The sequence below is a fragment of the Vombatus ursinus genome, unplaced genomic scaffold (assembly GCF_900497805.2).
Source record: "Vombatus ursinus unplaced genomic scaffold, bare-nosed wombat genome assembly UNPS02009132.1, whole genome shotgun sequence".
NCBI classification, from domain to species: domain Eukaryota; kingdom Metazoa; phylum Chordata; class Mammalia; order Diprotodontia; family Vombatidae; genus Vombatus; species Vombatus ursinus.
In genome coordinates, this window is record NW_020948910.1 from 2,023,038 (window position 1) to 2,037,621 (window position 14,584).

At 41.5% G+C, this 14,584-nt stretch overlaps 2 protein-coding genes across 3 annotated transcripts in view; one reads left to right on the plus strand and one right to left on the minus strand.

Annotated features, from left to right (window-relative positions):
- Positions 1-316: 316 nt before the first annotated feature.
- LOC114034879 (cyclin-Q-like) lies at positions 317-4,587 on the minus strand. The gene is made up of 2 exons (XM_027850692.1): positions 4,510-4,587; positions 317-3,110 (listed from the first exon to the last, which is right to left on the minus strand). The coding sequence occupies exon 2, from the start codon at positions 2,241-2,243 to the stop codon at positions 1,494-1,496; it is 750 nt and encodes a 249-aa protein (XP_027706493.1). The 5' UTR covers positions 2,244-3,110; positions 4,510-4,587; the 3' UTR covers positions 317-1,493.
- A 10-nt stretch (positions 4,588-4,597) lies between these two features.
- The window catches only part of EPM2A (EPM2A, laforin glucan phosphatase), a 171,203-nt gene continuing 161,216 nt past the window's right edge, over positions 4,598-14,584 (plus strand). For both annotated transcript variants that reach the window (XM_027850691.1, XM_027850690.1), the window contains exon 1: positions 4,598-4,987. In XM_027850691.1, the coding sequence (XP_027706492.1) occupies positions 4,645-4,987 (343 nt within the window). In that variant the 5' untranslated portion in view covers positions 4,598-4,644. The remainder of the gene's footprint in view (positions 4,988-14,584) is intronic.

A 14,584-nucleotide genomic window follows, 5' to 3' on the forward strand; every position in this document is an offset into this window, starting at 1 on the left:
GCAACCAACCAAGCTTTTCTTGGAGGATCTGTATTTCAGGGCAAAACATATTATTTTACCAGCAGCTCCCTGGAAAGGCTGAGAACTTTATATAGCTTAAGTTATTAGAATTCTTTCAATTCTGCTTAATGATACTTTGAATGTATGAAGCCTAGTTTATTTACTCCACCCCAGTTTGTGTCCTTTTCCCTGGGTTGTTGTTCATACATATCTAATAACATGTCTTTGTGTGTGTGATCATGTTTAGTTTACATGAGAGGTTTGTGTAAAATGTATGTTAAGTCATATAAAAGAACAGAAATCAAATACAAGAACAGAACCATGAAAAAATTATTTTATTAGGAAACCAACAAATGGATTTTATAAACAGCAGATTTGTTCTAGAAATGACATAAGTGAAAATCTTAAGATGAATTGTTTCTTTTGGCCAACTGTTGGCAATATGGCCCTGGTTCCTTAACTGTAAGTGTTTTGCTACTCTCCCAACACTTCAATCAATCCATGATCTCATCCATGAGGGCATTCCCTTTATGGTGCTGATAGCAACCCTTCTCTACTGTCTCTTCCTCTGATTCTTTTCCTGTGTCTCTCATAGAGATGCTCTACACAGCTACCTAGTACGCTAGAGGCCTTTCTCCGTTTTTTTACATTATGTGGGTACCAGTTCGTCACTTATGTCGTCTTTCTGTTACTCCCTACATGACAGGTCCATCATAGTTTTTTCTTTTACACTATTCTTTGCACACAGTCCTCATCGAAAATAGGCATACTTTCCCCCACTACCTACTTATTTGCCCCCAGGGTTACTGGAAAACTTTGATTCTTTAGAGATCAAGGCGTTCCAAGATTTTGAACATAAAGGATCCTTTGAATAACATTTGTGTTGAAAAGATGATCATATTTTATAATATATTTCAGGGAGAGGAAGATAACACAAAGTGGAAAAAAAAATTATGTCTAATATTACCCCCTACCCCCAATGTGGTCCACAGAACACTAAAAACTCTTAAACTATATGCCTATTTTCACATTAAAAAAAAATTTTGTTTATCTTTTATTATGCCAAATAAAATACTGTTCACTTATGTTGGAAGGTTAAGCTTATGTATGGCTTGAAAAGATATCCCAAAGGGTACAATCAAGTATTCTATTTTGGCTTTTGTTTTAATGAAGAGATGCCTGAATACAGTCTGTACCAAATTGAAAAGGTTCATCTTCAAAAAATTCCTAAGGTGCAAAAGGCAGTTGAACACCAGTACATTCCTTTTTCAACATGGACGTATTCATATCCAAACATGAGCTCCAAACCTGCTCAGGGAGTCACCACATAGATACCAAAGAGCAATCAGAAAGCTTAGTTCTTTCCTCTTTGCTAATGCAAAGCTGGTCCCTCTGACTTGTCAACTTTTTTAAGTTGGGACCCATTTTACTGGGTCAAATCCAGCCCTCAGACAAAGCAAATATGTACTTCTCCTTGGATGGCCCTAGAGCAATTAAGGGATTTCTGTGTCCATTGTGTAAATCTGAATCAGGTCAGACACAATATTATCAATGACTGGCTTGGTAAGGTCTTCACTAAAGACCTGCCACCATGGCTTTTCTGCCTCGGAATCGGCGGGCACCTCCACTCCATAGCACTGCAAGGCAAGATAGAGTACTGCTACAGCTATGTGCTGGGCAGGATACTGAAGGCACAATGCTCCGTGATAGCTGTCTCGAAGCAGCGCCCAGGCTGCCAGAGAGACAGGAGTCCTCTCCCAGCTATGACGGTTCATCCAGTTCTTTAAAGAAATAAGGTAGTGGAGTAGATATTTGTGGGGATGTTGGAAGGAGACCCGGAAATGCAAAACTCTCAACATGAGTAATTCACACTGAACAATGCTGTCCCTCAGTTCCCAGAACCAGGAGTCTAACTCCAAAGGTTCACTCTTGGGATTTAAATATCTGTGAGAGACATTGATGATGTCTCTTGTCCTGAGGTGTTGCTCCTCCACTTTACCTGCCAAGTAGATGGCTGACATGGCGATGAGGTAAGGGTCATAGGCATCTAATTTGGTTTCACAGAAAAATTTATGGTAAATGGTGCAGGCTGTGGCAATTGGAATGGATTGCATCCCTAGCTTGACACCGGCCTCCATGATGAACCGTGTCACTTTGAAGTGGACTTTGGCCTCGGAGGCCAGCTGCCCCTCTTTCCTCACTTCTTCAGCCTCTGCACCGCTCTCGCTCAGTCTCGACTCCATGACTAACACCCTCACCCCCAATGTATACTGCCCCTTGGGTCCCTCAAGGCCAAACAAAAATCCAATTCAAGTCACAAGGAAGGACAAAATGACATGAACCAAAAGAGGAAGAAACACACACTACTGCTATGAGGTCTTTGCAGGAATGATCTACACATATATCACAAGAACTTTAAAACTATGAACCTGTCAGCATTCACAAAAGATTTCCTACAGCATACACCACATATCTTGAGTCACCCAATTGCCTGAAAAGTACAGAGACAACAAGATTCCACTGTATTTGGGGTTTTTTTGGACAATAAAGAAGGTTTTGACTTCACAGACTAGAACACCACTACTTAAGGGCTCTCTTCCAATGAGGAGTCTCTCATAAGTATGTTAACAGAAAATTTCTTCAATGCAATCAGAGATACGCTGATAAACAACACTTCAATTATGAACATCAAACAAAGCATAAAACATAAGAGGGATGCTCACTAACGGTACATGTCACTGTCATGGAAGATGTTCCATACAGAGTAAAAGTGGACAGTGAGGTGCTCTGATGTTCCTGTTTGTGGATAATATTGTGTTGATTACATCAAGCCGCAGAACATTACGGAGCTTCCATACAGGGGAAAGAAAGGATGAAAAATGCCTATTGTCCAGAATGAGATATGCAGTTAGACGGCCAGGCAACTGAATCAGTACATCAGTTCATATACCTGAAACTGACATTGCAGATGGACAAGTTGGGCTGAGAAATCATATAGGTAGAAGAAGGCAGACTGGAACTCTATTTGTGACTGCAAGGCATTCATTTTGCATTTTCTGCATCAACAGTATCCATTGAATAGGTCAGGTTGAAGCTGCTTCAAGTTGTTTCTTAAGTGGAAAAAAATAAGAGTATCAGTTTTAACTAAAAAGAAATAATATCAAATTATAAAGACATGGGTTATACATTCTCTCACTGCCATTTTGATACTTTTAAAAATAACTAAATCTAAAAAAACAATTTGCAGAGTATCTTAATTAAAAACAAAAAGCCTAAACCCATACAAAAATCTGAATTGGTATTTTCTGCCCTTTGAACTGTTAGGTTGGCTAAAAAGTAGTCTTTTTAAACTTTACTTCTGCCACCCTCTTTGCCATCCAGTGATACAAACTGTCTTGATGTTCCTTTCAGAAAAAACTCCATCTCTCATCCGTTCCTCATGCCTGGAATACTCTCTCTCCTCATTTCCACCTCCTGGCCTCCTTTAAGTCTCAGCTAAAATGCCATCTTCTACTAGAAATTTTTCCCTATTCCCCTTAATATTAGTCCCTTCCTTCTACTGATTACCTTCAGTTTATCCTGCATAGAACTAGTTTGTACATAGTTGTTTGCATGGTGTCTCCACCACTAGCCGGTAAGCTCCTTAAGAGTGGGACTTCTGCACTAAGCACGGATGTTGGAACATAGTAGGCACTTAATAAACGTGTATTGACTGAGTGACTTTAACATAGTATTAGTAATTATCAACAACCTGCTAGAGGGCAGACGATCCTAAGTAGTATGTTGTCCCACATAAAAAAAGAAATTAAAGTAAAAAAGGGAAAATATACACCCTTTTAAAAATTATGTTCCACTTCGACTACCTAGTTAAAAAGTTAACAGCTAGATACCAGAATTTGTAGTGATTATAGCATATCTATATATATATGTAAAACTCAGGAAGGAGCTCACAACCAGATAATAGCATATATAGACATTATAGCATATATTCAAAACAACCAGGTTAGAAAAGAATTCACAGCCAGATAATAGGATTTATAGCTATTAAAGCACATATGCAAGCTCACAGCCAGAATAGCATTTATAAACATTGTAACACATATGGAGTACAACCAGGTTAAAAAGGAATCTACAGGCAGATAATAGCATTTGTACCTATTTCAGCATTGCTATAACGTAACCTGGTTAGAAGGGAGCCCATGGCCAGACAGTAGCATTGATAACCATTCTAGCACATGTCATTAGGTAAGTCTCCCCACTCTAAATGGTGGAGGCCTCTGCACCACCGCGAGAGGGAGCCACGTTTCTCTCGCAAGTGGAACGACGAGACAGGGCTCCCGCGCGGGAGGGGCAGAGGATGCCCCTGTAATTATTCCACGTGGGCCCGGGTGGGGTGGGGAGGGTCGGCTCCGTCCCCGCAGCGCTCGCTCGCTCGCTCCCCTCCCCCTCCCCAGCCCCGCCCCGCCCCAGCAGCGCCAGGTGGTAACAGGATTCCCGGCTGACATTTACCCCGCGGTGTGCGAAGCCCCGCACGGCGTCGGTGCCGGGCTGGCCTCGGAGGTCGCCGCGGCCTAGGCCAGGAGGGGCAGGAGGAAGGCCCGGAGCTGGACCCTCCGGGGCCCGCGCGCCGGGGGCCCCGCGGCGATGCTGTTCCGTTTCGGGGTGGTGGTGCCTCCCGGCGTGGCCCAGGGCCGTCCGCACTTGCTGGTGGTGGGCTCCCGGCCCGAGCTGGGGCGCTGGGAGCCTCAGAAGGCCGTGCCCATGAAGCGGGCGGGCGGCGCGGCCGGGCCCGACGGGGCGCGCGGGCTGCAGGAGCCCGGCCTGTGGCTTGCGGAGGTGGAGCTGGCCGGGGAGCCGCCGCCGGAAGCCCAGGAGCAGCAGCAGCAGCCGCGGCGGCGGCGGCCCGAGGGGGCGGGGCCCGGCGTCCCTGACACTTTCTGGTACAAGTTCCTAAAGCGGGAGCCGGGAGGAGAGTTCTCCTGGGAAGGTACGGGCCCCGCGGCCTCGGCCTCCGCACCCCCCCCCCCCCCCCCCAAGCCGGCGCGCCTCCCCCCCCGTCCCCTCCCCTCCCCCGCCTCGCGGAGCCCCAGCGTGGGATCCTCGCCCGCCTCGCGCTGCCCCCGTCCGACCCCGGGCCTCCCGGCGCGCCCGGCTCCTCCCTTCCTCTCTCCCCAAACCGCTTACCGCCCACGTGACCCCGGCCTAGCGGCGCTTCGCTGGGCCGGGCCTCAGTTTATCTGTGAAAAAATGGACTGAAGGAGCCAAGTGGTTTCTCTGGTTCCTTGGGAGCTTAAGGCAATGCACGCTGGCTCTTAATCGTAGCTCTCCCAGTTCAGATGATAATAATAATGATGTAGATAGTGCTTACTAGGTACCCTTATCTCATTTAATCCTCACACACCTCTGGGAGGTAGGTGCTGTTGTTATCCCTCTTTTACAGATGAGGAAACTGAGGCTAACTTGCCCAGTATCCCATAGCTAGTGAGTGTCTGAGGTCAGTTTCGAACTGGGGCCTTTCTGACCCCAGGCCCTGTGCTCTGTTTACCTTGCTGGCCCCATTCCCATTTTACAAATGAGGAAAAGGAGGCAAACAGAGGTTAAGTGACTTATCCAGGGTCACAAAGCTAGTATGTGTATGAGGTCTGATTTGAATAATAATAGTGGTAATTAACGTTGATTTAGTACTTCCTGTGTGGCAGGCACTGTTGATCCTCGCAACTGCTGTAGGAGGTAGGTGCTATTATTATCAGCCTTTTACAGATGAGGAAAATGAGACGGAAAGGGGTTGTGACTTGTCCAAGTTCATACAGCTAGTGTTTGAGGTGGCATTTGAACTCAGTCCTCCTGAAGCCAGGCCCCACACTCTAGCCGCTGCACAGTCTAGCTGCTTCACGGCCAGGTCCCTTTGTACTTTTCCTAGCTTCCTTCCTCCAGCAAACACCTCAGCTTCAATTTTGTGTCCTTGTTGGTCCAGACCTGCTCATCCTCTTTGCGGTTGCACACTAGGTAAAGTGCCAGTTGGGGTCTGGAAGGCTCACCTTCCTGAGTTTAAACCTGTCTTCAGACACTTACTAGCTGTGTGACCCTGGGCAAGTCACTCAACTCTGCCTCAGTTTCCTCATCTGTAAAGTGAGCTAGAGAAGGAAATGGCAGACCACGCCAGTATCTTTGCCAAGAACACCCCCCAAATGGGGTCATGAAGATTCACGACAAGATAGAAATGACTAAACAACTGCCACAGCAAATATCCAGGACAAGTCACTTAGCTTTTTATTGCCAGAGGCAACTTTAAAATTAGGTTAACAGTTGAATGCAGATTAGGTTATTAATTGACTAACTGGGACTACTGCCATCATTAGGACCCAAAACAGCACAAAACAAAAAAATAAGACCAGGATACAAAGACAAAGAAAAATCTCTCACCCGAAGAGTTTGCACTCTCCCATATCTTCCAGTGTTCTGTGAGGCAGCTTAGGGTGGGTGCAATATCCCAACCCCTTCCTCCCCTCACATGCAAATTAGATCAAATTTTCCTTAAAATTAGACTTAATTTTTCCTTAAAAGGTACTGAGACATTTTCCTAGACTTGGTTGGCTCAAGGGACTGTCACCCCCTTGAGGTCATATTCTCATTACCCTAACTCAGAGCAGCCACAAGGAGGTCAAGAACTTCCTTGATGTTTACTTGGTGGATCTTGATGATAACTCAGGCCAGGGAGTTGTTCTTAGCTGAATCAGCTCGAGTGGTTCTCAGTGCTTATCCTGCTGTGTCTAGGTCAATCTCTTTTTATTAACTTTCAAATGACATACAGGTGTCTCATTTTGTTCTATTTTTGAACTTAAAATTATTAAAAAGGAAGTCACGTTGTGAGTAATTGAGTGAAGTGTGGGTCCCCCACTGTTAGCTCCTTGTTTCTAGGATTCCTCCAATTTACCCTCTGTATATCTTGTATGTACATAGTTGTTTGTTTGTTGTTTAATTACTGAGCTCTTTGAGGGTAGGGACTTTTTTTTTTCTTACTACTAGTGCTCAGCATAGTGCTGGCACATAATGAATGATTGAATGATTGATTGAATGACTTGATTTATTGAATGATTTAATATTGAATAATTGAATGATTATTGAATGATTTAATAAAAGAGGGAAGAACTTATAAGGTCATACTGCTTCAGGATAGTGAGGAGGGGGATTACTTGAGAAGAATATTACATGCGTTGCCAGACCCAGTCACTAGATTGTGTTTTTATTTTTCTTTATCACAAGGGAAGGTTTAATCTTGAGGGATTGAAATGGCTTCAAGATAAAGACAATCAAACAATAAACATTTTTTAAGTGCTTATTGTGTACTAGGTGCAGTGCTAAGGGCTAAGACAAGGCATCAATAAAATGTATTAAGAAGAAAGAAAGGAGTCCAGAAGAGAGCTATAGCAACCCAGCTCAAACCTACTTTTCCCTGGACTCTATATGTACTTGTGGGACAGTGGGTATCAGACTTTTGGGGGGACTATACCTTCTCAGTAAATATCTCTTTTTAAAAGGTAATTGATGTTCATTGCTTAACGGATATGTTAAATGGTTTATTGATACTGGAGCACCCCTGATGAGGGCTTGTAAGCCATAGCATTAGAAACCCCTCAGGTTACCTTTAGAATTCCAAGGGGAGAAGTAGCCAGTAACCTGGGAGTTGGGAGAGTGAACTTAGAGAAAGTGATGTATAAGCATATAAAAGGCTGTATAAAACATGTACTAGGTAAATGTGGAGGCATAGATGATGATGGGGTTCTTGGACCCCAGCCCTAGGACCATACCTTTTCCCAGCCCAAAGACCCTATCTCTGGCAGTAACCCATGAGTGGGCCCCAGTGAGGCAATCTATTTCTCCCAGTTACAAGAACAAGTTGACCCTGCAGAACTTCCCTCCAGATAAAATATCCTGTACTGATGCTATTAACTTCAACTCCTGAGGTTATCTCCGCTCCCCACCAGGCCATCCCAGTAGTGAATGATGTTTGTGCCTAAGGTACCGAAACTGTATGTTCCTTTAGGAGCTGACCACTCCTTAATCCTGCCCTGAACCACCTAATTAGCATATTTGGCACACCACTCACAGAACTTTTTCTATATGAGTTTCAGTGTCACCCCTATTAAGTTTCGAGTTCTCTAAGCAGCTCTGCCTGCTTTATAATAAACTTTTTGCCACTTGACTAGAAGTCTGCTTGAGTCTGTGAATTTGTTACAGATGATTCTGCCCTCTACCTCGATAGTTTTGGGGTCCCTGTACCCCTAAAATGCATCAGTGATAGCAGATACTTGTACATTGGGAAAGACTCTCTCTAGAAGGTGATACTTGAAGTCTTGAAGGAAACTAGAAATTTCAAGAGGCAAAGGTAAGGAGGGAAAACAGTACACACGTGGGGATAGCTAGTACTAAGACACACAGGCTAGAGATGGAGCATCATGTGGGAGGAAAAGGAAGTGGCCCAATATGACTGAACTGTAGAGATCACATAGGAGAAGAATGTACGGAGAGTAATGTATAAGGAGACTGGAAAGATAGGCAGGGGCCAAGTTGTGAGGACTTTTAAAAGTCGAACAGAGAAACTTATATTTGATTCTGGAGGTAGTAGGGAGCTACTAGACTATTGAATAGGGTCATAGTCAGACCTGTGTTTTAGGAAAATCATTTTGGTGACTGTGTGGCAGGATAGATTGGAGGGGAGAGAGATTGAGACTGGAAGACTAAATATCAAGTATTGCAGTAGCCCATTGGAGAGGTAATGAGGGTCTGATGAGGGTAATTGCTTTCAGTCTTTTTTATTTTTTTTCAGTTGTGTCTGACTCTTTGTGATACCATTTTGGGGGGTTTTCTTGGCAGAGGTGCTGGAGTGGTTTGCCATTTCCTTCACCAGCTCATTTTACAGATGAGGAAACTGAGGTAAAAAGAGTTAAGTGAATTGCCCAAGGTCACACAGCTAGTAGGTGTCTGAGACCAGATTTGAATTTAGGAAGGTGAGTCTTCCTGATTCCTGGAACTCTATCCACTGTTCCACCTAGCTGCCCCAGATAATTGCTAGGTGAACAAAAAACTAGTCTAGTATGGTGGACCCACTATTGGACTTAGCACAAACACTTAGATTCAAATCCTATCTTAGATGCTTACTTACTGGGCAAGACATTTAACCTCTCTGGGCCTTATTTTCTTCATCTGTAAAATGAGGGAGGCAGATCTTAGTGACCTCTAAGGTCTCTTTCAGCTTTAAATTCTTATTCACTATTAGTAATTTTGCCTCCTCCAAATTGTACCCCAACCCCTTCCCAGTCATTTATACAAATCTGCACTGCTTCCCAATTGGAATAACATTTGTCTAAAAACAGACTCCTAAATTAATGATATTTTAAAAGTTTATGCCAAAGATATGTGTAGTATAAAAGAGATAAGCATCAGTGGAAATCATGGTATTCTGGAACCTCCTGTTTATCTTTACTTTTCTTTTGGTGGCAATCCCATGGGATTCGGGAAGGCCAAGAATTTGTGGTTTAATCAAATGTATAGTGCCATGCAGGAATTTTAAAGAAGTGTTTCCCTCACATTAACACATTTGTTTACTGGGCTTAGAAGGTTTTTTATGTTTGGTGCTTGCCTTGCAGCATTAAATTTGAAAAACTGTTCCCCCTGGCATGCAATAATCTGAGTCTCACTCATGTCCCAGGCTCTATGCTGTCTATTACTCTGTTATTTAGGGAACTTTGTGGGAACTCTGTTATTTAGAGAACCTTTTACTGGGGAAACAAAGTTATTTAAGGTGACTCAAGGCCTTGCTCTGTAAGTTGGTTCATGTGGATAAAATGCATGGTACAGACCAAAAAAGAAAAAAAAAAAAACCAAAGTGTGCAGAGTGGATTTGAGTGGTGATTTAAATGACTAGTCAAGAAGACTCAGCTTAATTACCCTTCTCTACTAAATGCACATTCTTGTTTGATATAACCTTGATATATATATTCTTCATCTTCATTTTATTTCACTTTAAATTCATCTAGTCCAACATTTCCCAGACTAATTTAGCCACAGAACACTTTCAAGCTGGAAATATACTGATGGAACCCACAAATAGTGATCCAGAGAATCTAGACATATAGATTAACTTGGTATAAAGTAGAATAGAACACCTGTTCTCCCCCCACCATGATCTCTACATATTGTAATGCTGTTAATGGGTCCTGTTAATATTTGCAAAACAAAACAAAAAACCCTCCAAACAAATTCTACATTTTTAATTAATGCTTAAGAGAATCATTCCAACTGAAATACTCCGTAGGACATTTTCCTTGATCTTTCTATGCAATCTATAAAGAAATCCATTGGAATACTAGAAAATTGCTTGTTGTGAATATGTTTGTATGTTTTGTGCATGCAAAAGGACCCGGTATACCTCTGGGTATGTAGTACAGCCTTTTAGGGATTAAAAAAAAAATTTGTTTTTACTATCTTATTCCATTCTCAAAATCACATAGAGGTAGGAAAAAAAAAACAACAAAAAACCCAACTACTTTACTTTTATACTTCCAGAAATGATTAATGGTCCAAGACAACTGGTTCTGTGAAAGGATGGGCAAATGTGTTAATGTCCTTCCCACGATGGCAAACCAAACTGCTTTGTGGAGGGGCTTCTCACTATGATTTCGTTGTCTAATTCTGTTTTTTCTCTAACAAGTAATTCATGTTGTGGTACCAAGAACAATGGAAAGGAAAGAAAATGTTGCACGTGATAAGGAATGATAAAGTGCTAGTAGTAATTGTTCAGGGGTTATTCAAGTGGCACTAATACCCCCAGAAAGGTAGAAAGAAAGGTGAAGCAACTAGCATAAAGCTTTAGCTCAGGTCCAGACAGTAGATGCGAAAAAAATGATGACAAAGCCTAGTTTTGGATTACAAAGCCTAGTTTTACAAACTATTTTTTTTATTATTTCTGATGTACGTAAGATGCTTTTTCTGGTATTCACTCTTTTGGACTTAGTATCATATTGCTTTTGGCCATATATATATTTTAAATATAGCACCTTTAAAATCTCTTCAGTTAATGGGATTTTTTTTTTATTATTCCCTGTGAATGGAAGACACCTTTGTAGTAGATAATGGGAACGGTTACTAAGGAAATAGGTGACTGAGTCTTTTGAGTCTTTGACAGGTTTTAGGAACAGAACTGGGCCTATGATTTCATTGTTATCAGGGACTCTCAGGTAAGGAAACTACTTTTAGCAATGAGTGACAGTACCTTCTTTGCACCTTAAAGCTGTAGATAGTTGCCTAGAGCACTGACTTACCCAGAGTGACATAACCAGTATGTGTCAGAGGTGGCATTTGAACTTAAGTCTTCCTGGTTCTGAGGCCAGCTCTCTAACCACCATGTCATGATGCCTCCTACAGGAGAAAAACATCAATATACATATCATTCCATCCATGAGGGGTTTTTTTTCCATGGATGCAGATTTCATCACCTCCACAGGTGATGCCCTCCTCCCTAAAAAAATCTCCTGGTGGGCACCTCCCTCATAACAACATTTTTGAATGCTGAATGGAGATAAGCAGGGTTAAGTGACTTGCCCAAGATCACCAAGTTAGTAAGTGTCTGAGGCCAGACTTGAACTCATGAAGCTGAGTTTTCCTGACTCCTGTCCTGGCACTCTGCCCATGGTACGACCTCGCTTCCTGGGATAAAATCCTGTACTCAGAGCTTTTCCAACTTGGTAAGACCTGACAAAATTTTGCCCTGCTGCCATTGCCTTCAAGAATGTTACTTTTATACCACAATGAGACATCATAATATAACTTTACTGAAGAATATAAACACAAATGGCAGAAATAAACATGTATGTGAATATGTATATATGCACACACATATATGTATGTATGTATGTTTTCAGAGATAAATGCAAATACAAGGGAGATTACTGGAGAGACAGGAGTGACTAGAGATAAATGGGCTTAGCCTGGGAAGCCACCATGAAGTAGTTGTGTCTTGCATAAAATTTTGGTAAAGAATGGGACATAGTTTGGAAGACAAGAGAGGTGAAGGCCGTATTTTAGGCAGCAATGTGTCAATTTTTGTTAGTTTCTCTCCAGTGGAATTCCATGCTCCTCGTGTCATATATGGTTGCTTTGGAATAGTGATGTTATTAGTTGCAGCTGAAAGTTCTTGTTGAATTCCTGAATTCCCACTTTTTTCCCTTTTAAAGACAAGGTATGTGACTGAGATCAACTACCAACAGTAGGCAACTAAAATAGAATAGAAAAGTGCTTGTTTTTTTGTTTGTTTAATACCCTTCTCCTCCATTAAATGGCAGCTTATTATTTAGATTTTTTTAAAAAATTAGCCACAATGGCTATATTTGTTATAGAAGTAAAACTCTAGTATATTTCAAAATCAAAATTTGAAGAATGAAACAAATATAAAGTAAAAATATATTTTTATGGGTGCTACAGTTAAGGGTGAGATAACAGTGCTATATATTATTTCATTCAAATACTCTAAGAAGAAAAAAGACCTATTCTGAGGGACTTATTAATTAATTTACCTTCTCTTTATTTTAGTAGACAGGACTTTAAGTTGATTTGGGTTCCAAAAAACAATCATGGAAATACATGATCAGGGAGAGGTGTTAATATTAATTATCTGAAAGAGAAAACAAATCTGAGCTACAAAGCTTCCCGGTAAATGTTTAATAGTTACAGTTGACAGGTTTACATTAAATCAGGTCAACTAATCCCTCAGCAATTAGTGAAAAAGGAGTGATTTACAGAGCTTATTTTTATAACAGACAAGAAGAATTAAAAATTACAGCAATCTTGGAAAACTTGTTTTGAACATAATTCAATTGGACAAGGCAGGTTATCTGACTATTTTACCCCTCTCGGGCTTTCTTAACCCAAATTCATAGTGTTGGCAATATTTTGCGTGTGGGCGGGTTCAGAGTATAATGGGGAGTTTTTAGGATGAGACAACTATTAAACTGAATTAGAGCTTGTGTCTATCAAACTATCAAAGTGAGATTGCCTCAGGAATCTGTCCTGTAGTTGGAGCATTTTGCAATTAAAAAGCTTGCATTAATGGGGCCTATAATTTGAATTAAGACTGGGAAAGAGGAACTAGGAGTTTGTAGTTGGTAAGTTAGCAATCACCCCCTATCTTCCAGCTGCCAGAAAGAGAAACCCAGTCTTAGAAGACTACACTATTCAATTTATACTTAACCTCCAGCTTAAGAAAAAAGGGGAATTTAGAATCAGTAAGCTAAGAGTCATTCTCCCTTTTCTTTCGCTGCCAGAAAGGGGAACTTAGCCTTTAAAAAGAGACTTATAATCCTGTGATTATTTTATTCCTACAAAGATATATGTATCACTCCAAATTATCTGCTACTAAATGATAAAGTTTTAATATATATGCCCTAACTCAATAGATATTATTCAGGCTAAAGGAAATGTCTGTGTTGGCTTAGCTTAGCTGTTAAGACTAGCTTTTCCTAAAGAAGGGAGCTTAATCCTTCAATCAAACTAAAAATAAATCAAAGTAATTGATACTAGCTGATTTAAAGGTTATGTCTTTTCAGAGGTGACTAAAAAGCATTTATGTGGGGGGAAAACCCAACAATGATGAGATATTAACAGAATACATCCTCACTAAGAGTCAACAGTCATGGGCATTGCCTAGGTATAGGCAATGGTATAGTGGTATAGTTGATATGGTATAGTGGTAGGGTTGATTTTTAAAACCTCACAGTTTTTAGGAGGTTTCTGCAGGACAGATGGGAAGGATTAGTAATCCTCCATCTTACCAGAAGGGTTTCAGTTTGTTATTCCTTATCCAAATGATATAAGTGGCCATGTCCACCCTGCTATGCAGTGGAGACTGGAAAGGAAAAGGGGAGTAAGTCAAAGGGTCTGAGTGGATCATGGAATTTGGATTTTCCACCATGGGCATGGGGATGGAGGGAGTTGATGATTAGCCAGGAAAGGAAAAAGGAAAAACATTGTCAGGAAGATTGGGGAAAGAGAACCCTGACTCACTTGCTTCTGTTGGGTCCTTCCTTCAGTGTCTGGGTGGGATCTGCAAATTGTAACCCCTCCATGATTTTGAGAATAATTTCATTTCTCTTGCTAAAGATAGTCACCTAAATGCAACCATATGGTATCTCTCCCTAGGTGAATCCCTGAATGAGTTTGTTGTTAGGCCTTGTTTCTGCTTGGTAGTACTTGGCTAGACTTTGAGCTCCCCTGGAAGAATTCTTGAGAATTTAGGCACTGAAGTAGGGGGAGACATAGAGAGAGAGAGACAGACAGAGAAAAAGACAGAGAGAGAGAGAAAGTGTGGTGGTAGAGATTTGTATGGTTGAAGTATTGTAAACTGTGGGAATAAAACATCATCTTCTATGATTCTTCACCTTGGAATATGAAGGAGTATTCCATAGAAAAAAGACCAATTCTGACCAATCAATTACACTGAAATTGATTTTTGGTGTCATTCCTTTCATTGACAAGATGGCTCAGTTAGATCCAGGGAACTACCAAGATCAAAAAAGTAATTGGCAGTATT

Excerpts from the sequence above, each read along its gene's own strand:
- LOC114034879 (XM_027850692.1), bottom strand. The coding sequence starts at position 2,243 with ATGGAGTCGAGACTGAGCGAGAGCGGTGCAGAGGCTGAAGAAGTGAGG.